Here is a 23,152-nt window from a genome sequence, read left to right as displayed (position 1 = left end):
TTTGTTGTTGTTACAATTTGGCGGGGGCTGGGTTTGAACCTGCTACCCTTGGTATATGGGGCTGGCACCCTACTCACTGAGCCACAAATGCGCCCTATTTTATTTTTTTTTAATTATTTTTTGTAGAGACAGAGTCTCACTTTATCATCTTTGGTAGAGTGCTGTGGTGTCACAGCTCACAGCAACCTCCAACTCCTAGGCTTAGGTTATTCTCTTGCCTCAGCCTCCTGAGTAGTTGGGACTATGTGTGCCTGCCACAACGCCCTGCTATTTTTTGTTACAGTTCAGCCCAGGCTGGGTGGAACTAGCCACCCTTGGTATTTGGGGCCTGCGCCTTACCCACTGAGCCATAAGCACTGCCCATTCTGTTTTTTTTTTTTTTTTAAGAAGTAATGGGACATAAGAAAGGCTTAAACAGTCACTGTTGACTTTCGTGATGGAAGAGGACCAGTAGCAAAGGAGTGAAAGGCGTCCTCTAAAATATGGAAAAGTCAAAAAAGCAAATTTCCCCTTAAGCCTCCAGAAAGTAACACAGCCTTGCCAAGATCCTGATTTTAACCCAGTGAGAACTTGTTTCATACTACAGCATTGTAAAATAATAAACTCATGTTGTTTTAAACCCCAAACCATAACATTACTTTAAATTTTACTTTATTTTATTCTATTTTTTTGAATCAGAGTCTTACTTTGTCATCCTTGGTAGAGTGCCATGGTGTTATAGCTCATAGCCTCAAACTCTTGGACTCAAGTGATTCTCTTGCCTCCACCTCCCAAGTAGCTGGGACTATAGGCACCCACCACAATGCCTGGCTATTTTTAGAGACAGGGTCTTGCTCTTGCTCAGGCTGGTCTCTAATTTCTGAGCTCAAGCAATTTACCTGCCTCCGACTTTCAGAGTGCTAGGATTACAGCCATGAGCCACTGTGCCCAGCCTAAATTGTTTTAAAAAATTTTTTTTATTAAGATGAAATTCACTCAACATATAATTAACCATTTAAAAACATTTTTTTTCTTTAGCTCCTGGTTGCCCGGGCTGAAGAATAGTGGCATGATCATAGCTCACAATAACCTCAAACTCCTAGGCTCAAGTGATCCTCCTGAGTAGCTGAGTTTATAGGCACTCACCGTTATGCTTGTGAATTTTTTTTTAGTATATGTGCTGCTGAAGCAAGCCAAGGCAAACTTTTTTTTCAAAAAGTATTTTGTAGAGACAAGGTGTAATTATGTTGCTCTGGCTGGTCTAGAACTCCTTGCCTTAGGAGATCATCCCATATTATCCTCCTAAATCACTGGGATACAGGTGCAAGCCATTATGCCCAGCATACTTCATTGTTCATTTTTCCTTATGTCTCATCTGTCTTTTTTTTTTCCTTCGCAGTTTCTTTTTGGCCAGGGCTGAGTTTGAACCCACTACCTCCGGTATATGGGGCTGGCGCTCTACTCCTTGAGCCACAGGTGCTGCCCTTTTTATTTATTTATTTATTTTGTTGCTGTTTTTAAAATTTTATTTTGTTGCTTATTTTTTATTTCTTTGTTTTGTTATTATTATTATTTTTTTTCCATTTATGGCCAGGGCTGGGTTCGAACCTGCCACCTCCGGCATATGGGGCAAGCACCCTGCTCTTTGAGCCACAGGTGCCACCCCTGTTCTTTTTTTTAATTTGAGACAGAGTCTCAAGCTGTCAGAGTACCATGGTGTCCCAGCTCACAGCAACCTCACACTCTTGGGCTTAAGAGATTCTCTTGCCTCAGCCTCCCATGTAGCTGGGACCACAGGAGCCGTCACAAGGCCTGGCTATTTTTGTTGTCGTTGTCATTGTTGTTGTTGTTGCAGCAGTTGTCCTTGTTATTTCAGCTGGCCCAAGCTGGGTTCAAACCTGCCAGTCTCCGTGTATGTGGCTCGTTTCCTACCCACTGTTTTGTTATTGTTGTTGTTGTTGAGACAGAGTTCCACCCTATGCCCCTGAGCAGAGTGCAGTGGTGTGGTAGCTCACTGCAACCTCAGACTCGGGCTATGAGCATTCTGCTGCCTCAGCCTCTGGAAGCCGCTGGGATTATAAGCACCCACCGCAGCGCCCAGCTGGGTTTTCCATTTTTTTTATGAGTAGGGGTCTCACTCTCGCTCAGGCGAATCTCAAACTCCTGAGCTAGAGCAATTCTCTTTCCTCAGCCTCCCACAGTGCTGGGATTACAGGCGTGAGCCACGGCGACTGTTTTTTTTGTTGTTGTTGTTGTTCAGACAGAGCCTTACTTTATCTCCCTCAGTAGAGTGCAGTGGAGTCACAACTCACAGCAACCTCCAACTCTTGGGCTTAGGCGATTCTCTAGCCTCAGCCTCCTGAGTAGCTGGGACTACAGGCACTTGCCATAATGCCCGGCTACTCATCTGTCTTTTATGCTAGAGAAAGTAAAGCAGAGTTTTAGAACATGGGTTAAAAAACCTTTTCTGTAAAGGGCCAGGTAGTAAATATTTTAGGCTTTGTGGACCAGATCGTCTCAACTGCAACTGGTCAGCAGCTGTTATCACATGGAAACAGCCCTAGACACCACATAAATGAATGAGCATACCTGTGTTCCAATAAAACTTTATTTACAAAAGCAGCTATCAGCTGAACTTGGCCTGTGGTCTACAGTTTGCTGATCCTTATTCTAGAGCATGGATTGTGGTATCTGACTGGCCAAGATTGTATCCAAGCTCTGCCCCTCACTTGTGCTATCACCTTGAACAAGGCTCCTTGACTTCAGTAAGCTTCAGATTCTCTATTTGTAACATGGGCATAAAGAAAAGTATTTCTTTTCTTTTTTTTTTTTGAGACAGTCTCACCCTATCACCCTGGGTAGAGTGCTGTGGCATGATCATAGCTCATAGTAACCTCAAACTCCTGAGCTCAAGTGATCGTTTGTCTCAGCCTCCCTAGTAGCTGGGACCACAGGAGCCTGCCACAATGCCCAGATAATTTTGTCTATTTTTAGTAGGGACAAAGTCCCTACTCTTGCTCAGGTTGGTCTCAAATTTCCAGGTGCAAGGGATCCTCTTGCTTTGGCTTCCTAGAGTGCTGTGATTGCAGGTGAGAGCCACTACACCAGGCCTAGAAAAGGATTTTCCACCTAGGATTATTGGGAAGTGTAAAGGAATTAACATTTGTAAAATACTCAGGAGCCAATCTTTTCAAAAACTACGATATCAGCATTAGCTCTGAGTGTCAAAAGGGCGGGGCCACATCAGCTGTCTCCTTAGTGCCTGGCAAAGTATTTTGCAGAAAGTGGGCAGTCAAGAAATATTTGTCAACAAATGAATGAGTAAATGAATGAATGAATGAATCATCTCCTTTTAGGACCCAAATAAGAAAACTATGGCTTCTTTATCTTTTTTTTTTAAATATAAAAGTATGCTTTTCTTTTTTCTTTTTTAGTAGCATAGAAATTTGTTCAAGCCTGACTTTTAGCTGGATTATTTCTATAGTTCAGACTCCAATGTCAGCCTGAAATGCTGAAATTGAAGCTAGAAAAAAAGGGCAGCTGCATTGTGCAAACCAAACACCCTCCCCAGCATAAAAATCTCTGAGTATTATTATAGATCTTTGGAAAAAATGACCATAATAACTCATGGTAGGTTTATAATTATAGCCAGAAGGGCAAAGAGAACTCGTTTCTATGAACTTCTTTGATGGACTGCTATTACCTGTGAATTTCTTCTCAGAAAAATACTTTTAAATGCATAAAATGAAATATACAAGATTATAAAGAAAACAAATTATATTGAAACACAATTAATTAATATAATTAAAATATTAATAATGAAATTTGCAAGATATCTATCTCTATATATTTATATATACATACCTCTTTATTACCACATTAAATATAGCAGGTCTAATAACTAACATAATTTTGAAGTAGTTATGAGTCTATATAATATTTTAAGTTATTTGAAACAACTGTATTATGCTATAACATATTCGTGATTCTTTTGGTGAGAAAGTCACAGGCTTTGCTAATATTACTGTGGTCTATCGCCTAAAGTCATAAAAAAAGGAAATGCTAACATTCTTTTTTTCATTTGTTTTCTTTTTATTTTAAAAAGTTTTAAACTTTTAATTATTATGGGTATGTGATAATGGTATATATTTATGAAATATATGTGATATTTTCATATAGGCATACAATGTGTAAAAGTCAACTCAGGATAATTGAGGTATCCGTCACCTCAAACATTTATCATTTCTTTGTGTTAGAAACATTCTTTCAGTTATTTCAAAGTATATAGTAACTTCTTGTTGACTATAGTCTTCCTGTTGTGCTATTAAATACTAGCTTTTGTTCATTCTATCTAACTGTATTTTTGTACCCATTCACTATCCCCACTTTATCCCCCACTCCTTCCCAGCTTGTGTTAACTGTCATTTTACTCTCTATGTCCAAATCATCTCCAAAGAAATTTCCCTTTCTGTGCTTGGCTTAGGAAATCCTAAATTTCAATTAGAGGTTAGTGAAGATAAGAATGCAATTCTTTTCCCCCACCCATGGCCCACTTAGGGGTCTGTAGATCCTGAGGTAAGAACTCCTTATCCATCCCACATAAAACAGATGAAAAAATGCAGGCCAGAAAGAAAATGGGAGTTATCTAACCCTACTGAGTTGTGGAATAGCAGGGAATTAAACTAGAATCCAGAAGTTGGTAATACCTTACCTATAGGGCTGTTGTGAAGAATAAATGTAATAATATATGCAAATGCTTAGTACCGTACCAATGACCCAACAGCTATTTTTTTTTTTTTTTTTGGCTGAGGCTGGGTTTGAACCCACCACCTCCAGCATATGGGACCGGCGCCCTACCCCTTGAGCCACAGGTGCCGCCCTCCAACAGCTATTTCTAGAAAACACATGGCATGGTGGCCTGGCGACCCAGTAGAAGCAGCTAGGTGAGACTTTCTGGAAATTGCCTCAGAAGAGGCCAGATGCAGTGGTGAGTGCCTTTTACTTCTTTGTCGCTTCCCTCTCCCTGGCTGGAAGAGGGATGGTATGGCCACATTTTAAGGAGGGCACAAGCAAACACCTGAAGGGACATGGGCTCCTCCTGGCAGTATGGATTAGCCATACTACCCTCAGAGTACCTGCCTCCCAACTTCTCTTATCAGAGGAAACAAATGCTTTTGACTTTTTTAAGCCACTGCTATTTGCATTCTGTCCTAAGCAGCCAAATTCACTCCCTAACACAGCACTCTTCCTGGGTAGGTGACTTACCCTTTCTGTGCCTTGAGTCGCTCATATATAAGAGCACCATTCACGATTTTTTGTCTGTTGTTTTATTATTTATTTTATTATTATTATTATTATTATTATTATTATTTAGAGACAGAGTCTCACTTTATCACCCTCGGTAGAGTGCTGTGGCGTCACAGCTCACAGCAACCTCAACTCCTGGGCTTAGGGGATTCTCTTGCCTCAGCCTCCTGAGTAGCTGGGACTACAGGTGCCCACCACAACGCCTGGCTACTTTTTTGTTGGTTTGTTTGGGGTCGGGTTTGAACTTGCCACCCTCGGTATATGGGGCGGCGCCCTACCCACTAAGCCATAGGTGCAGCCCTATTTATTTATTTTTGAAACAGAGTCTCACTCTGTTACCCTGGGTAGAATGTTGTGACATCATCATAGCTCACAGCAACCTCAGTCTCTTGGGCTCAAGCGATCCTCTTGCCTCAGCCTCCCAATTAGCTGGGGCTACAGGAGCCTGCCACGACACTTGGCTACTTTTCTATTTTTAGTAGAGATGGGATCTCATTCTTGCTCAGGCTGGCCTTGAACTCTTGAGCTCAAGCAATCCACCCACTTTGGCCTCCCAGAGTGTTAGAGTTACAGGCGTGAGCCACCACACCAGACCCCACCATTCATAGTTTTTTGATGAGGATTGGAGAATAAAGAGGACCTTTCCCAGTGCCTGGCACAGTAAAAGGCAGCTGTTATTATTATTACTGTCTTGGTGGATCTCACTTTAGTATTCTTTCCACCATATTGACTCACAGGTTAATAACCACAGTTTAATAACTCACAGTTTAATAACCACAGTTTAATAACCACTCACAGTTTAATGCGCACACACACAGACTCAAAATCCCATCAAGCTCTCCCTGTACCCCAGGCAACCCCTCTTGATGCAGCTCTGTACGCATCACATGCCTCAAATTCAACTTCCCTTCACATCCCACAGAAAGGAACCGTTTATGAAAATGCTGACAGAGACAATAATAATAGCCTAATAATTAGTGGCTAGCATCTACAGACATGGAGGCAATTAGGAGGTTTGTATACATTCAGGGACTAAAGCAACTTCACATTTATTTCTCAAATTTCTTGTCTGAGTCCCTGAGATGTTATTTTTTTGCCTGAAGTGCTGACTTCAGAGGAAGAACGAGGGATGGGGCGTACTAAAGAGGTCACAGGGGGCTGGAAAGAACCTTTGGACACCAAACACCTTCTCTATTCTAGTGGCCCTTCTGCTGGACTTTCTCCCACCTGAGCTGGGTCACACAGGGCCTGAGAAGGGGTCCAAGGGCAAAGATAGAGAGGGGTTCCTAAAGACATAGGTGACCCGCAGTTCTGTTAAAATACGGTGTAGTTTCTCTACCTGGTCCTTTTCTTGCCTTTACTTCGCTTCCCTTAGCACTGAGGGTTTGGGGACTGTGTAGGATGCTAATGTCTCCTAACGTGGGCCTCCTTAAATGTGGAGCCTCAAAGTGAGGCAGGCATATGACTCTCCATACCTAGGGCTGTTCAGGTCCCCAGAAGTATAATGGACAGGCTAAAATTTGTCATTCCTTCTAGTCAATATACTTCTATCATCATGTTTATAAAAATAACACAATATACATATATTTTTTATTTTGAGACAGAGTCTTGCTCTGTCACCCTGGGTAGAGTGCTGTGGCATCGTAACTCACAGCAATCTCAAATTCCTGGACTCAAGTGAAAGCAATCATCCTGCCTCAGTCTCACAAGTAGTTGGGACTATAGGTGCCCACCACAATGCTTGGCTAGTTTGTCTATTTTTAGTAGAGACAGGGTCTTGCTGTAACTCAGGCTGGTCTTGAACTCCTGAACTCAAGCAATCCACCCTCCTCAGCCTCCCAAAGTGCTAGGATTATAGGCACCCACCATGAAGCACAGCTAAAATAGCAGAGTTTTACAACTATAAGAAAGACTTTACCTAACGAAATGCAAGCAGTGTAACCTGGTTCTTTGTACCCTCAATTATTTTCTAACAATAAAAAACCCACAATTTTTATAATTCAAACATTAGACTAGGACTAACTTGGAGCCCTATTACCACTCTTCGGAAGCGATATTAACAGCAATGAGACCAATGAACTTTCCCACTAATTTATCCCAGTGATGTTTAGCTGCTCTCCTCTCCTCTCTTCCCCTCCCCTCCTCTCCCCTCCTCTTCCCTCCTCTCTCTCTTTTTCCTTTTCTTTTCTTTCTTTTTTTTTTTTTTTGAGCTCAGGAATCCTCCCACCTAAGCCTCCCAGAGTGCTAGGATTACAGGTGTGAGCCACCCATGCCCAGCCCAGCGTTTCTAAAAGATCTTCCCTCTCCACCTCTCCTCCTGCAATGGGTTTTCTATTTAATCCAGCTGTCTGTACGAAAACTTCAGGGATCTCAAGGTTCTACTTTGAAGGACATTAAGAACATTTTCACCCTCCTCGCAACATTTTCTCTTTTCTTACCCAAGGAGAGTTTTCTAAGGGCTAAAACACAGCAAATTGCTTTTGTTATTCCTCATAATGAATAGCTCCTTAGATCTTAGATATAGAAATGTCATTCATATTGGGTTTCTTAGTAAGCATTGCTTTGAGGGGCTCAGGGAACAGGATGAATGATAAGAGGGATTTGAGGGCCTGAGGAGGGTGGTCATCTTGACCAACTACTCACAGGAACTGACTGTCTGCAGCATCCCCTTGGGAAGGTAGCTGAGATCAGCAGTGTGAGTGCAAGCTGTGAAGGCCTACTTTTAGAAAAGTCTGTCTCCCCTGCGGGAGGAGGTGGGATCTAGGAGGTAGTGAGACTCATGGGGCATTCTCTTCCCTGTCTGTCCTTCCCTGGCTAAGGGCTTCTGTGAAGGAGTCACATCAGAGTCCTCAGCTACTCTCAGAGCCAGCATGAAGGGTCCTGGACTTGAAGCCAGCTCCTGTCTCCTCAGCTTTCATTTCCAAACCTCAGGCCTCCCTGGCCTGTTCCTGTTGCTCCATCACAGTGACACAGTGCAGCACATGGGGCAGTACAAACTGAGCCTGAGCCAAAATTTTGCCCACAGCCTATACTTTCTAAAGGATTGATGGGCTGCCTGCTTCCAGTTTCAGAAAAGTAATGTCAATAATCGAACAGTGTGCTATTTCCCAAACTTCAGTAATTAGTCTATCTACCTCAGGATCTCTGCTTTTTCTGCAGTCCTCTATTATTTACATAAATTTTATACTAATTTCATCACTTTTTCACTCAATAAAACTTACTTAAAGAGGAAAATATTATGTCATCTGCACAGTTGTGAAATGTTGTGTCATCTGTGTCACTTGCTCTAAGGAGATGTTTTCAGAAGAAATAAATAAAATGAAAACAAGACTGTGTTAATTGAATTTGAGCTCTGAGGCTGTCTGTCTAAATTTCTGAGCCTGAGGTCTGGTATCCCTTTACAAAAAAAAAAAATAATAATAATAAAAAGAGGGGTTAGCAAGTATCAGAGGGGTGTTTGGTACCTAGTAGCTGCAGGATGGATCTCTGGGTGTCCTTGGACTGACCCAGTTGTGCCCCCTTTTATGCCTACAGTTTTCAACTCAGGGTGAGCTGCTTTCTGGAGGTCCTGAGCTGTGGTGCAAGTGGTGCAGAACATTTTCCTATTAGCAACATTTAGAACATTTATAATGTTGTGCAACCATCACCACTATCAAGTTCCAGAACATTTTCATCAACCCAAAAGGAAACCCTATACCATTAAGCAGCCACTCACCATTTACCCCTCTCCTTAGTTATGGCAACAACGTTCTCTATTGCCTTGCCTAGAATGCAGTGGGGTTATCATTGCCTACTGCAAACCTAAACTCCTAGGCTCAAGTGATCCTCCTGCTCCAGCCTGCGGAGTAGCTGGGACTGCAGGTATGTGTCATAATGCCTCAGTAATTTTTCTATTTTATTTTTTAGAGATGGGGGTCTTGCTATGTTGCCCAAGCTGTTCTTGAACTCCTGGCCTCTAGATCACCTGAGCTCCAGGAGTTCCAGACCAGCCTGAGCAAGAGTGAGACCCCATCTCTAAAAATAGCCAGGTGTTGTGGCAGACTCCTGTAGTCCCAGCTACCTGGGAGGCTGAGGTGTCATACTCTTGTAGTCCCAGCTACTTGGGAGGCTGAGGCAAGAGGATTACTTGAGTCCAAAAGTTTGAGGTTGCTGTGAGCTATGATGCTACGGCACTCTACTGAGGGTGACAAAGTGAGACTCTGTCTCAAAAAAAAAAAAATGGGGAGGCTGGTCATGGTGGCTCACACCTATAATTCTAACATTTTGGGAGGCTGAGGCAGGTGGATTGTCTGAGCTCACAGGTTCAAGACCAGGCTGAACCAGAATGAGACCTCGTCTCTAAAAATAGCTGGGTGTTGTGGTGGGTGCCTGTTGTCCTAGCTACTTGGGAGGCTAAGGCAAGAGAATCACTTAAACCCAAGAGTTTGAGGTTTCTGTGAGCTGTGACGCCATGGCACTCTACTGACAAAGTGAGACTCCATCTCAAAAAAAAAAAATGTGCAAAAGACTTGAATAGCTATTTTTCCAAAGAAGATTTACCTATGTCCAACAATTACATGAAAAGATGCTAAACTTCACTAATCATCAGGGAAATGCAAATCAAAACCACAATGAGATATCACCTCACACCTATTATAGTAGTTACTATAAAACAAACCAATAGGGCGGCGCCTGTGGCTCAGTGAGTAGGGCACTGGCCTCATATACCTTGAGGGTGGCAGGTTCCAACCTGGCCCCGGCCAAACTACAATAACAACAACAAAATAGCCAGGCGTTGTGGCGGGTGCCTGTAGTCCAGCTACTTGGGAAGCTGAGGCAAGAGAATTGCCTAAGCCCAAGAGCTGGAGGTTGTTGTGAGCTGTGATGCCACAGCACTCTACCAAGGGCAACAAAGAGAGACTATGTCTCTAAACAAACAAACAAACAAAAAAAACAATAAACAACAGAAAATAACAAGGTTCTCTTGGTGCAGCTCTAATCCACCAGGTTACTTGCTAAATTTCTGTTCTTTAACTCTCCTTCTGGATGGGAGCCTGTGTGGAAAGCTGGCTTCAGTCAGCCATCTTGTCTCCGCCCCCAATTACGTAATTTCTGTATTTCCCTGCTACAGACAATGCTGCAATAAACACCCTCATACCTATTTATGTACTTTTAGGAGTACCTATTTAAACATGTAAAAAATATCTCCTACTCTGCTTTCAGAGGGCTTTAGAACTTGGGCCACCTTTTTCCTCTCATGCAGTGGGCAGCCAGCTAGGCTATGCTCTTGCAGTTGGCCCCTTCTGGAATTCCCTCCCTTCTGCTCTGTTTTGCTTTTCTAAGTCCTTCAACGCAGGCTGCAGTTCCACCTCTTAAGCCATCTTCTCAGGTGCTCCTGCCTCTTCTCCTGCCTGGAGGCCCACTTAGTCAAGCTTTAGACAAGTGCACATTCCATTGCTTGTCTTAATCTGGAGCTTTTTAGATTTTCCCACCAAAGTATCTTCAATGGCAGGGAAGAGTAAATGCATAACGCCAAGTATCTGGGAAGCACAATTGCAAATCATTATAGGGAAATTTTTGTTTTATATTAAAAACCATTTAATTTTAATTAATTAATTAATTAATTGAGACAGAGTTTTACTTTGTGGCCCTTGGTACAGTGTCATGGTGTCATAGCTCACAAGGATCTCAAACTTTTTTTTTTTTTTTGTAGAGACAGAGTCTCACTGTACCGCCCTCGGGTAGAGTGCCGTGGCGTCACACGGCTCACAGCAACCTCTAACTCTTGGGCTTACGCAATTCTTTTGCCTCAGCCTCCTGAGCAGCTGGGACTACAGGCGTCCGCCACAACGCCCAGCTATTTTTTTGTTGCAGTTTGGCCGGGGCTGGGTTTGAACCCTCCACCCTCGGCATATGGGGCCGGCGCCTATTCACTGAGCCACAGGCGCCGCCCCGGATCTCAAACTCCTGGGCTCAAGTCATTCTCTTGCCTCAGCCTCCCAAGTAGCTTGGACTATATGTGCCTGCCACAACCCCCAGCTATTTTTTAGAGATGGGGGTCTTACTCTTGCTCAGACTGGTCTTGAATTCCTGAGCTCAAGCAATCCACCGGCCTTGGCCTTTCAAAGTGTAGGATTACAGGCATGAGCCATTGCCCCTGGCTAAAAAAGCATTGTAAATCCTGTTTCATCCAGTAAAAATTGGTGCTGCAGGGGATGTTCCACATTTATCCTATAGCTTTGTGGGGTCCCCGGCACACCTCTGTATAAGCCAGGTATACAATTACAATCTTAATTTTATCTTGCTAAACAGTCATAAAATTCTCCAGAAAAGGGACTCAGATGTAGACTGACTTCTCTGACATAAGTAAGTTTGGGTAAATCTACTTTCTTTTCCTTTTTTGTTTCTTTTTCTTTATTTTTGAGGCAGAGTTTCACTATGTCACCCTTGGTAGAGTGCTGTGGTGTCTCAGCTCACAGCAACCTCCAGCTCTTGGGCTTAGGCGATTCTCTTGCCTCAGCCTCCTGAGTAGCTGGGACTATAGGCACCCTCCACAATGCCCAGGTATTTTTTTTTTTTTTTTTGAAGTTTGGCTGGGGCTGTGTTCGAACCCGCCACCCTCTGTATTTGGGGCCAGCGCCCTACTCACTGAGTCACAGGTGCCACCCATGCAGTTGTTATTGTGGATTTTAGCTGGCCTGGGCTGGGTTCGAACCCTCCAGCCTCGGTGTATGTGGCCAGCATCCTACCCACTGAGCTACTGGTGCCTCCTTTTTATTTTTTAAGACAGAGTCTCATTCTGTCACCTTTGGTAGAGTGCTGTGGCTTCATCATAGCTCACAGCAACCTCAAACTCTGCCTCAGTCTCCCAAGTAGCTGGGACTATTGGTGCCTGTCACAACATGAAGCTACGAAAAGACCTCCTCTTTTTGGTAGAGATGGAGGTCTCACTTTTGCTCAGGCTGGTCTTGAGCTGCTCACCTTACGTAGTTAACCTGCCTCCACCTCCTGGAGTGCTAGGATTATGGACAATATACTTTCTCAGTATTGCATTTTCTGTCTCTTTGAATTGTCTCTTCCTGGAGAAGGAAAGGGCCATTGATAAAGGGAATCTCGACATTATAAATGGTGGTGAGTAAAGGGTCTCTTACCACTTTTAGAGTCTAATGTTTGTGGAAATGTATATTAGTTTCCTAAAGTTCCTGTAACAAATCACTACATACAATGGCATAGAACAAAATGAATACAGATTATTCTCTTACAGTTCCAGAGGTCAAAAATCTGCAATCAGTTTCTCTGGGCTAAAGTCAGGGTGTCAGCAGCTCTTTCCAGAGGCTTCAGGAAGGATACTGTTTCCTTGCCCTTTCCCAGTTCCAGAGGCTGCCCACATCCTTTGGCTCATAGCCCTCTTCTCCCATTTTCAAAGTGAGCAGTATAACATCTTCAAAAGTCTGTCTCTCTGTCCTTTTGCTCCTGTTGTCACACTGCCTCTGTCTATCTCCTTTTGTATTGCTCCCAAAAGGACTTCTGTGGTATCAGTCCCACCAGGTGACATTCACAGGTTCCAGGGATTAGGCTGTGGACATATTTGGGAGCTAATTTTCAGTTTACCACAGGATAATCCAGGATAATCTCCCTACCTCAAGATCTTTATTTATTTACTTATTTATTTTTTTGAGAGAGGGGCTTACTCTGTCGCCCCAGCTGGAGTGCAGTGGCATTGTCATAGCTCAATGAAACCTCAGTCTTTTTGGGTCCAGCGATCTTTGGGTCCAGGCTTAAGCCTTCCAAATAGCTGGGACTAGTCTGGTCCCATCACACCATGTTACTTTTTCTATTTTTAGGAGAGACAGGATCTTGCTCTTCAGACTAATCTGAAACTGCTGATCTCAAGTAATCCTCCCATCTCAGCCTGCCAGAGTTCTGGGATTACAGGTGAACCACTTTTTTTTTTTTTTTTTATTGCAGTTTTTGGCCAGGGCCAGGTTTGAACCTGCTACCTCTGGTATATGGGGCTGGCGCCCTACTCTTTTGAGTCACAGGCGCCGCCTTGGTGAGCCACTTCTTGGCCAAGATGTTTAACTTGATTAAATCTGCAAAGTTGCTTTTGCCATATAAGGTGACATTCACAGGTTCCAGGGATTAGGCTGTGGACATATTTGGGCATACCACAAACTGTAGGGTCCGTGAGAAGTGACATCTGCTCGGTCACCGCTTACCACCAATGGCTTGCACAGTGCCTGGCACAGGGTCCATTTATCATGTTTATTAGTCAGACTCATGAAAACCGCACTCTTTTTCCAGAAAGATATTACATTATGCTTAACATTTACAGAGTTCTCAGATTATTTGAAGCCAACACACGGACCCCATGTCAAGCATCCCTAACCTAGAATTCTAGAATGGCTGCAGCTGAAACACTAACACTGCAGAATCTTATTCTAAGCAGCGGTTCTCAACCTTTGGGTAGCGACCCACAGGAACCGTATTAAAGGGTCGCGGCATTAGGAAGGTTGAGAACCAATCTAAAACAACTTGGTTTTACACTCGCGTCGCTTGGGCGCGTCGGGCAGCAGGTGGCGCTCCCGTCCGCCTCCACGCCCAGCTTGCTGCACTGAGAGCACCTGCTCACGGCGCTGCGGTGGAGCGGTCTCGGTCACTGCGGTGTCTAAAGAACTATTTCCCAGTCTCTGCCCGTACAGTGGAAGGATGCTGGCTCCTAGAGGCGAGGTGCGGCCCCAGGAGGTTCGCCTTCCCTGCTGCACCCTGCTGGAGACGCCGGAGCGCTGTGGGCTGAGCCCGCCGGACAGATCCACGCACCAGGGCCCGGGCAGGCCCGTCGGAGCTCCAGGCAACTACAGAAAACACCACACCAAAACCCAAAGGCAAATATTTATGAGCCTGCAAAAAAGGAGACTGAAACCTCTCTGCGAGATTTAAAAGGCATGAAAACAACTGTTGTTTGGTTCCTGGAAACCGGCTTCTTAAAACATTGCCTTTTGCCCTCATGCCAGGCCCCTTTCTAGCTGGAGGCAGGGTGTGGATGTGAACCATCGAGAAGTAACAGGTTAGATGCGAGGCTTAACTTTCTCTGCGGTCATCCTGGGCTCTGAGAAACTAAAGCAGAGGGCAGGCATAAGTTGCATCTGCAAGCAGCCCTGTCAGGCCCTGGCAAAGAGAGGAAGCTGGTGTCCAAATCAGCGATTAGGAAAGTGGGTCCCAGAAGATAGTAGGCGCCATCTAGAGGGGAGTGAATCTTTGCATGACCGACAGATACTCCTCAAATTACGATGGGGCAACTTGTCCATAAACCCACTGTTAAGTGGAAGAGTGCAAATTGATCCATCGTAAGTCAGGGACAGTCATGCAATTCTTCTCAAAATCTGGTCCATGTATCAGCTGCATCATTCCCTAAAAATGCTGAGTCTTTTTGTCATCAGCCACTGTTAACCTGAATGGCCATTTCATTCAGGGCACTGCTGGTCAGGCCTTGGCAAGGCGGGATGAGTCTATGTGCTGACATCTGGAGATTGTTTATTCACTTCTAAGGCTACTTTCATAGATAAGTTGGGGAACTGGACTCCATGGACCCAGGGCACTCTGTGCACCCAGTGAAGTGTTGACTACCTATAAATTTTTAGAATAAAAATGCTTTGAAGATATAACCTCTTTAAGATAGGAAGATATTGTGATTGTGTAACTTGTAACCTATGAGGGAAAAATCACATGACTTATCCTATGATGACTAATAACATTGCTGATATTTACTTTTACTGTGAGAATAAAAAGTAACAACGGGAAAGAGGAGGACAGAGCAGTTCTTGGAGACAATATCTCCCTGTTCTCTGGAATTGCTGGCTTTTTTGTGAATAAAAATGAAACATTTGACCTCTTATCCACTTCCCCAATGATTGGCTTGGATGACAGGCAGACAGACTCCTCAGTCTGGCTGACATTACCCCTAGTTGGAGGGGTTGAAAGTGGTGACTACGAATACGTGTGCTTTTTTTTTTTTTTTTGAGACGGAGTTTCACTTTGTTGCTCTCGGATGGAGTTTCACTTTGTTGCCCTCGGTAGAGTGCGTGGCGTCACAGCTCACAGCAACCTCCAGCTCTTGGGCTTAGGTGATTGTCTTGCCTTAGCCTCCCGAGTAGCTGGCACTACAGGCATCTGTCACAATGCCCAGCTACTTTTTATTGCAGTTTGGCCAGGCCGGCTTTGAACCCACTACCCTCAGTATATGGGGCCAGTGCCCTCACTGAGAAACATTTATCTCTATTTTTTTTTTTTTTTTGAGACAGTCTCAATATGTCACCCTCAGTAGAGTGCTGTGGCATCACAGCTCATAGCAACCTCAAACTCTTGGGTTTAGGTGATTCTCTTGCCTCAGCCTCCCAAATAGTTGGGACTACAGGCTCCTGTCACAATGCCTAGCTATTTTTTTTTTGTTGTTGTTGTTGGTGTCATTGGTTGTTTAGCTGTCTTCCTTCAGGCCTCACAGTGCCTTATACCAAGCAGAATGCTCCTCTTTCCAGTGAAGTATCAGACTTATCACCAGAGCAGCACTTCTTGGGCTCCCAGTGACCCAAAGCAAAAAGAGGTCTGGCCAACCCCTGTAAGGTAACTCTGAAGCAGTCAACATGCTCTGCTTCAGCCATAGAACAGTAGCTGGCTGGTCAATGCATGACCGAAGCCTAAGGAAATTCGTTGCGGTATTTGTCTTAATTGGACTTTGGACTTTGGGAAAAGGGGAGGAGGAATGTGATCTATACACCCACACTGCTAAGGTAGGACAAAAGATGACAATGACCCTGCTCTTTTATAGCTTTTACAAACGTGAAGGCACCCACAAGGGAACATGCACTCTGTATTTTTTGAGACAGAGCCTCACCCTGGAGTGCTGTGGCATCACAGCTCACAGCAATCTCCAACTCCTGGGCTTAAGCAATTCTCTTGCCTCAGCCTCCCAAGTAGCTGGGACTACAGGAGCATGCCACAATGCCTGGCTATTTTTTGGTTGTAGTTGTCACTGTTGTTTTGGCAGGCCCGGGCTGGATTCGAACCCGCCAGCTCTGGTGTATGTGGCTGGCACCTTAGCTGCTTGAGTTACAGGCACTGAGCTGGAACACGCACTCATAATCAGACACAAAACTCAATATATGACACAGGGAAAGCTGAAAACCTGTATGTATGTTACAACCCCATACAGCTCCCCACCACAGTACAATTTAAGGCCTGGTTGGAAGACTGGAGAGAAATCACAATCCGGAAGTCCAAATGCTGGTCCTGACCAAGGAAGTAGGAAAACCCCAGGTGACTCTGAAGTTTAATGCCTGCAGCACCATGCAAAGGAGCTGTGGGGGAAAGAGCTGGGAAAAATAAAAGCTATACAACAGAGTAGAAATACCTCCATGGCTTAGATTTCCCCATAATCTCTCCCCATACCACCTTCAACCCCATAATTGAGACAGTCATCAATCTGAGACAGCATCAGAAGTGTTCTATATGAAACACTACTGGCTCCAAAGGAGCAAGCTGATAGTAAGAATCCCCAAGTTAAAAATATATGGGGTCTAGGCTCGGTGTCCATAGCACTTGGTCATGGCATTAGCCTCATATACTGAGGCTGGTGGGTTCAAACCCAGCCCAGGCCAGCTAAACAACAATGACAGCTGCAAAAAAAAAAAAAAAAAATAGCCAGGTGTTGTGGTGGGTGCCTGTAGTCTCAGCTACTTGGGAGGCTGAGGCAAGAGAATCACTTAATCCCAAGAGTTTGAGGATGCTGCGAGCTATGACGCCATAGCACTCTACTGAGAGTGACATAGTGAGACTATGTCTCAAAAAAAAAATATATATATATATATACACACATATGGGGTTCAAAGAGGGGAACGAGAGAGGATACCCTGGAAAAGTGAGGTCTGAGAGAACAAGTCTTCTCACAGAAGCCCCAAGGGCACACTTACAAAGTCATCCCATAGGGTGGCACCTGTGGCTCAAGGAGTAGGGCACTGGTCCCACATGCCGGAGGTGGTGGATTCAAACCTAGCCCGGCCAAAAAAAAAAAAAAGTACAGAGTCATCCCATAGTGACTCAGCTCTTAGGAATTTGTAGAAACTTAGCTTCCTCTTTTTTTTTTTTGTTGCAGTTTTTGGCTGGGGCTGGGCTCAAACCCACCACCCTCATATAGGGCCGGTGCCCTACTCCTTGAGCCACAAGCGCTGCCCCAAACTTAACTTCCTGGGACCTGGAAAACTAACACTTGCTTGCATTTCTGTAAAAGCCTGAGCCCACCTTCTCTAGCTCAATTTAAACTGACCAGTGAGAAGGTTACCCGTGGACAAAGAGCCCTTAACTGGAGATAAAAGGGAAAAGACAGAGCCAGTCAAGGAGTGCGGCCATTTTTGGACTCTTGTCCACAGTGGCTCCGCTGGCTGAAATAAAGCCCTTCTTCTTTTAAACAAGGGTGTTCGAGTGTTCTTTCTCTCCATCAGGCCTCATATTCCTGTAACATCATTACCATGTGGATAGAATTTAAAGCCATGGGAGAGGATGAGGTCACCAGGGAGTGAAAGGAAAGGCCCAAGCACTGGGCCTGAGCCCCTGGACTCTTAACATTTAGAGGAGAAGGTTCTCCCCTTAAAAGGGGTGGTCAGTGAGGTTGGAAGCCATGTGAAATAACAAAGAGCATATCAAGTTGTGGCAAATATTGCTGAGAGGTGCTAGAATAGGGCTGAAAAGAGAATTGGCTTTGGTAGCACCGAGGCCCTTCATGACCTTGACAAGCCCCAGGGAGAAGTGAGGATGAAAGCTGCCTTCAATGGATGGGAGAGAGCCTGGGGGTGGGGGGGCAAATGGCATCAAGTAAGTTAAAGGAAATAAAGGAGTAGTTTGGTACATGGAAGGCAATGTAGGTAAACAGAGGAAGAAAAGGAAAGGTCAGTGAGGCTAGAAAAAAAAAGAAGACATTGTCTTTCTGGCCTCAGGGACCCATCTACAGAATTCTCCTTCTTGCAGATTCCTGTGACTCCATGCATGCCACCTATGGAAGCAGATGCTTGAGAAGGCCTATGGGCCCCTAGTGCAGGGGGCACAATCAAACCTTGAATCCCAGCTTAAGTTCAGCTGTGATGAAGATACTTGTTCATCACTGTCTGTATCGTCAGTGTGCCTGGCTGAGAGGAGGCCCTCACCAATATGTGGTGAATGCATGGAAGGAACACCTGTGTCTCAGTCACCATGGGAATGATACTGAGAGACAGCTGTGCTGGAATATATGGGGTTTGAGACTTGCAGTAGGGAGAATGCCAAAAGAAGGCATCTGCTACTCCCTGAGGCCTGCTTGTAGGTGTTTCCCTATGTTGAGGGGTAAGGGGAGGAAAGCCTTTGCCAGGTGTTCCCTTGCACTAATCAGAGCCCTGAGCTAGCCAGGCCACAGGGCTTTCTTAGGCAGCAGAGTGGTCTGCTTTGGGATGGGAAAGTCCTGCTCTCTCTGCCATGGTGAGGAAGCCATTAGCCTCTGCCTTTGGAACCCGTTTGTAAGAAACCTCTGTGTTCAGCCTGGGTCAGGTTGGAAGGAGAGAGGACGCTTCCAATCCTTACTTCTTCATCAGATGCTTCATCATCAACCTCTGCTCTGCATAAACTTTTAAGTGGTGGTCTTGGGCTAGATTAACCCAACCTCATCCACACCAGGCTGAGTCAGAAAGCCTCGTCCTGCGTGTGTGTATGCACAAGCACAGAACATCTCAGAAACTGTATCCACCCTTTGAATAGGGACTGATGAGACATTTGGGTCATGAGAAAGTGGGTGATGTTTTGTGATATTCATCCTCTGCCTGATTCAGTCAGGTAGCAGGCTTTGTGCTTTAATCCTTCAGGTAAGGTGTGGGGCAGGGGGTGGGGAGAAGCAGGAGAAGCTTGCAAGGTCTCCAGGAGAAGGGAGTTTGGAGAAGCAAGAGGGTGAGAGGAGATTCTTCACAGATAAAAGGAGATTTCTTTTTATCTGTGAAGTGTGCAGCTGTAGGTTGGTCAGCTGTATGATTCAAATCCTGGCTCTGCCACCTAGAAGCCATACTTTGTTGGATTAATTACCTTAATTTTTCTAAGTCTAAAAATGGGATGATCCTAATGCCTACCACATTGATGTGTTGTCTTAACATTATGATCATAGTCCCAAGGTTCTAGAATGTTCATGTTTGATAAACTTTGGAGGTTACTGGGGTTGGAGAACACAAATCTAACCACTCTAAATTGGATGGAGGAAAAAAAAAATCAAACCACAAAATACATCTCTTTCTGTCTTTGTTTCCTATTCTCCCCTCTCATGCCTTCTGACTCCTTTGAAAATCAAGGCCAGGAGGTTTCAAATCTTGCCTGGAATTTCATTAGCTCTGTTAAGAGAGAAGAAACATTTTTTTTTTTTTTTGGCACCTGTCATGTGCTAGGGGCAATTGTCACAAATGTGCATTGAGACACACATTTCTATCTAAGTAGAAATCCTAGGTCTTTTCTTTTCTAGTTATTTATTGTGGTGTAACAAACTTGAAGGTATAAAACAACAACAGTAATTTATTATTATTATCTATTATGATTTTCGGAGTTGACTGGGTGGTTCTCATTCAAAGGTTATTTACATGCTGGATGATTGGGGCTAATTGCTGGCTGGGACCACAGCTGGTAGGAACATCTCCATGTGGTTTCTTTATGTGGTCTGAACTTTGTCATAGAATGAGGCATGGGTTCCAAGGTGAGAAAGACAGGTATCATAGAAACTTACTCACCTTATATGACTTTGGAAGTCCCACTGGTCACTTTTGCTTCATTCTATTCAAGAAGTAGGTAATTAGACTTCACCTCTTACTGGGAGGAGCACCAAAGAATCTACAGAAATATTTTATTTATTATTATTTTTTTGAGAGAGAGTCTCACTATGGCACCCTTGGTAGAGTGCTGTGGTGTTACAGCTCACAGAAACCTCAATCTCTTGGGCTTAAGTGATTCTCTTGCCTCAGCCTCCCAAGTAGCAGGGACTAAAGGCCCCTGCCACAATGCCTGGCTATTTTTTTGTTGGTGTTGTCATTGTTGTGTAGCAGTCCCAGGTCGGGTTTTAATCCGCCAGCCCCTGTGCATGTGGCTAGTGTCCTAACCACTGAGCTACAGAAATTTTCTGGTGCTGAGTTTACAGAAATTTTTTTTTTGAAACAGAGTCACAAGCTGTCACCCTGAGTAGAGTGCTGTGGCTTCACAGCTCACAGCAACCTCCAACTCCTGGGCTTAAACAATTCTCTTGCCTCAGCCTCCCAAGTAGCTGGGACTACAGGTGCCTGCCACAATGCCTAGCTATTTTTTGGTTGTAGTTGTCATTGTTGTTTGGCAGGCCTGGGCTGGATTCCAACTGCCAGCTCTGGTGTATGCGGCTGGCGCCTTAGCCACTTGATCTACGGGTAAATTAGTAGCAGGGTTGAGACTAGTACCCAAGTTATCTTCTCCAAAAGATGCTTCACCTGTCTATGAGACTTTGCTTAGTGTTTCTTTTCCATGTAGGCTTACAAGTTAGCAGAGCTTGGGAAGGTATTTGTGTCTCTGTGTATTTTTGGGCCACAGGATCCATACCTTATCCAGAAACTTCTGCAGCCTGGATTTCTTTTCTGGTTCTGTGGGCACAGGCAAACAATATAGTGTTTGGCCTGGGGATGCAGAGAGGACGGGAAGGGATCCTGCTCATCTCTCTGCCTGGGTTCCTCTGGCAACAAGGTCCATCTAGGGTACTGGCCAGGGAGCCCTGGCTAAGGCTGGAGTTCTAGGGATCCAGGCCAGGCCAGACATTGCCCAGTGTCAGTCACAGCAGGAAGCAGCAGAAGGAAAATTTAGGTACTGTTCAGTGTCAAATGCAGGTAAGCATGATTTCTGAGGCAAGTCCACGTGGTCACGTTCAGCCTTAGGGTCAGACTTGTGCAGGTCAGTAATGGCAAAGGCCTAAACCAGCCCAAGTGGATCCAGCACAGCTATTGCCTGGGAGGTGCGGCTGCAGCTGTCATATGGATCGAGCCTTCAGGTGGTATGGACTGGAGAGTAGAGGGAACAGGGGCAAAGAAGGCACCCAAGACCTAGGACCTGGACAAATCTGAGGGGGAAGGGAAAAAAACAAAACAAATCAAACCCAGGGCGGTGCCTGTGGCTCAAAGGAGTAGGGCCCAGGCTCCATATACCGGAGGTGGTGGGTTCACACCCAGCCCCGGCCCAAAACTGCAAAAAACAAACAACAAACAAAATAACAACCCACAAAGCTTTGCCTGCCGACTGAATTTACAAACTACTCAGAGCCTCACAGGAGAAATAACTTTTAATGTTTGACTTTGTTTCCAATCCCACCAAAGTGCCATCGTTCAGTGATGTACAAGGAGGAGCTTGAGAGGTACGAAGTCACAAGACACACAACGCCTGCGGCTGCCACACTCGCTGTCCCCACGCGGGCAGCCCCACGCAGGCACACATGCAGACCACACGCACGCCGCACAGACACACGCAGGGATACCCACGGTTAAATACATGTAGCGAGAGACTCGTTTATATATATACACAGGGAGAGAGAGAGGGAGGCAAATCCCGGCGGCATCGGGTCCCCCAGGCTCAGCATGCTCGGCCTGGCTCTCTGCGCTGTGCCTGGCACCCATGCCCCTGCCAGAAAAGCAGCTGCCCCTCTCCCTCGCCCTTCCCCACCCTGACCCCTGGGGGCGCGGACACTCCCCTGCCCCCTCCGCCCCGCCCTCCCCCCCATGAAGATTTCATCCTCCAGGAAAGGAAGCTGTGCACCGGGCCCCTAAAACTGCCCGGGCGCCAGAGGCATGTTGCTTTTGAAGCCCGGCTGCCCGTTGGCCACGTCGGCCGCGGCCTCGCAGCCCCGGTTCCTGGAGCCCCCGTCGGTCCCGGGGCTCTCGGGATCCGCCAGCAGCTTGAACGTGAAGAGCGGGCCAGAGTCGTGGCGGCCGCGGCCCTCGGGCTCCGGCAGGCTCAGGAGGGCGCCGGGCGCCTTCCACTCCGGGAAGGCGCACAGCTCGACTGGCGGCGGCGCCCCGCGGCCCAGGTAGCCCGGGCTCGGAGAGGCCGAGGGCAGGGTCCTCTGGCTGCCGCTCAGGCAGCTTCCGCTGTCGTCCAGCGAGTCCTTGCGCGACTGCGAGCGCTCCAGAGAGCCGCCGCGCGTCCACGGACGGTAGGTGTAGGCACAGCCACCCAGGCGGCGACAGCGGCGGCGGCGGCGGCGACGGCGGCACTGGCACCCGAGGATGCGCACGAAAGCGCGCTTGAACTCCTTGCTGGAGCACGGGTAGATGATGGGGTTGAGGCAGCTGTTGAAGTAGCCCAGCCAGAACACCACCTTGAACACGGCGTCGGGGGGCTTCAGGGTGGAGAACAGGGAGCCTGCAGTGGAGAGGGGCCGGGCAGGGCACGGGCAGAAAGATCAGACAGCAGCTGGTGAGTAGTCAAGCTCTTTGTCCTCCACGCGCCCCTCCTAGACCTGTCACTGGGCAACATTCCTGCCTCCAGGCCTTTCCTTAGGCAGGTTCCTCAGCCTTAATCACTTTTCCCTTTCAAAATGAAGGAATCCTACATTCAATTTTTTTTTGTTGTTGTTGTTGCAGTTTTTTGGTCAGGGCTGGGTTTGAACCCGCCACCTCTGGCATATGGGGTCGGCTCCCTACTCCTTTGAGCCATAGGTGCCGCCCCCGTCCCCCCCGTTTTTTTTTTTTTTTTTTTTACAGTCTCACTCTGTCACCCTGAGTAGAGTGCAGCATCACATCTCACAGCAACCTGAAACTTTTGGGCTCAAGTGATCCTCTTTTCTCAGCCTCCATAGTAGTTGGGACTACAGGAGCCTTCCACAACT

The 23,152-nt window shown here is 45.9% G+C and overlaps 1 protein-coding gene across 1 annotated transcript in view; it reads right to left on the bottom strand.

The window, feature by feature from the left end:
* Positions 1–21,594: 21,594 nt before the first annotated feature.
* Positions 21,595–23,152, bottom strand: part of ADRA1B (adrenoceptor alpha 1B) — a 60,133-nt gene continuing 58,575 nt past the window's right edge. The window contains exon 2 of the mRNA XM_053567250.1: positions 21,595–22,686. Within this exon, the coding sequence (XP_053423225.1) occupies positions 22,088–22,686 (599 nt within the window). The 3' untranslated portion in view covers positions 21,595–22,087. The remainder of the gene's footprint in view (positions 22,687–23,152) is intronic.

This window comes from Nycticebus coucang, chromosome 17 (assembly GCF_027406575.1).
Source record: "Nycticebus coucang isolate mNycCou1 chromosome 17, mNycCou1.pri, whole genome shotgun sequence".
NCBI classification, from domain to species: domain Eukaryota; kingdom Metazoa; phylum Chordata; class Mammalia; order Primates; family Lorisidae; genus Nycticebus; species Nycticebus coucang.
The sequence above is the reverse complement of the archived record's forward strand: the minus strand, read 5'-3'. Positions and strand labels throughout refer to the sequence as shown.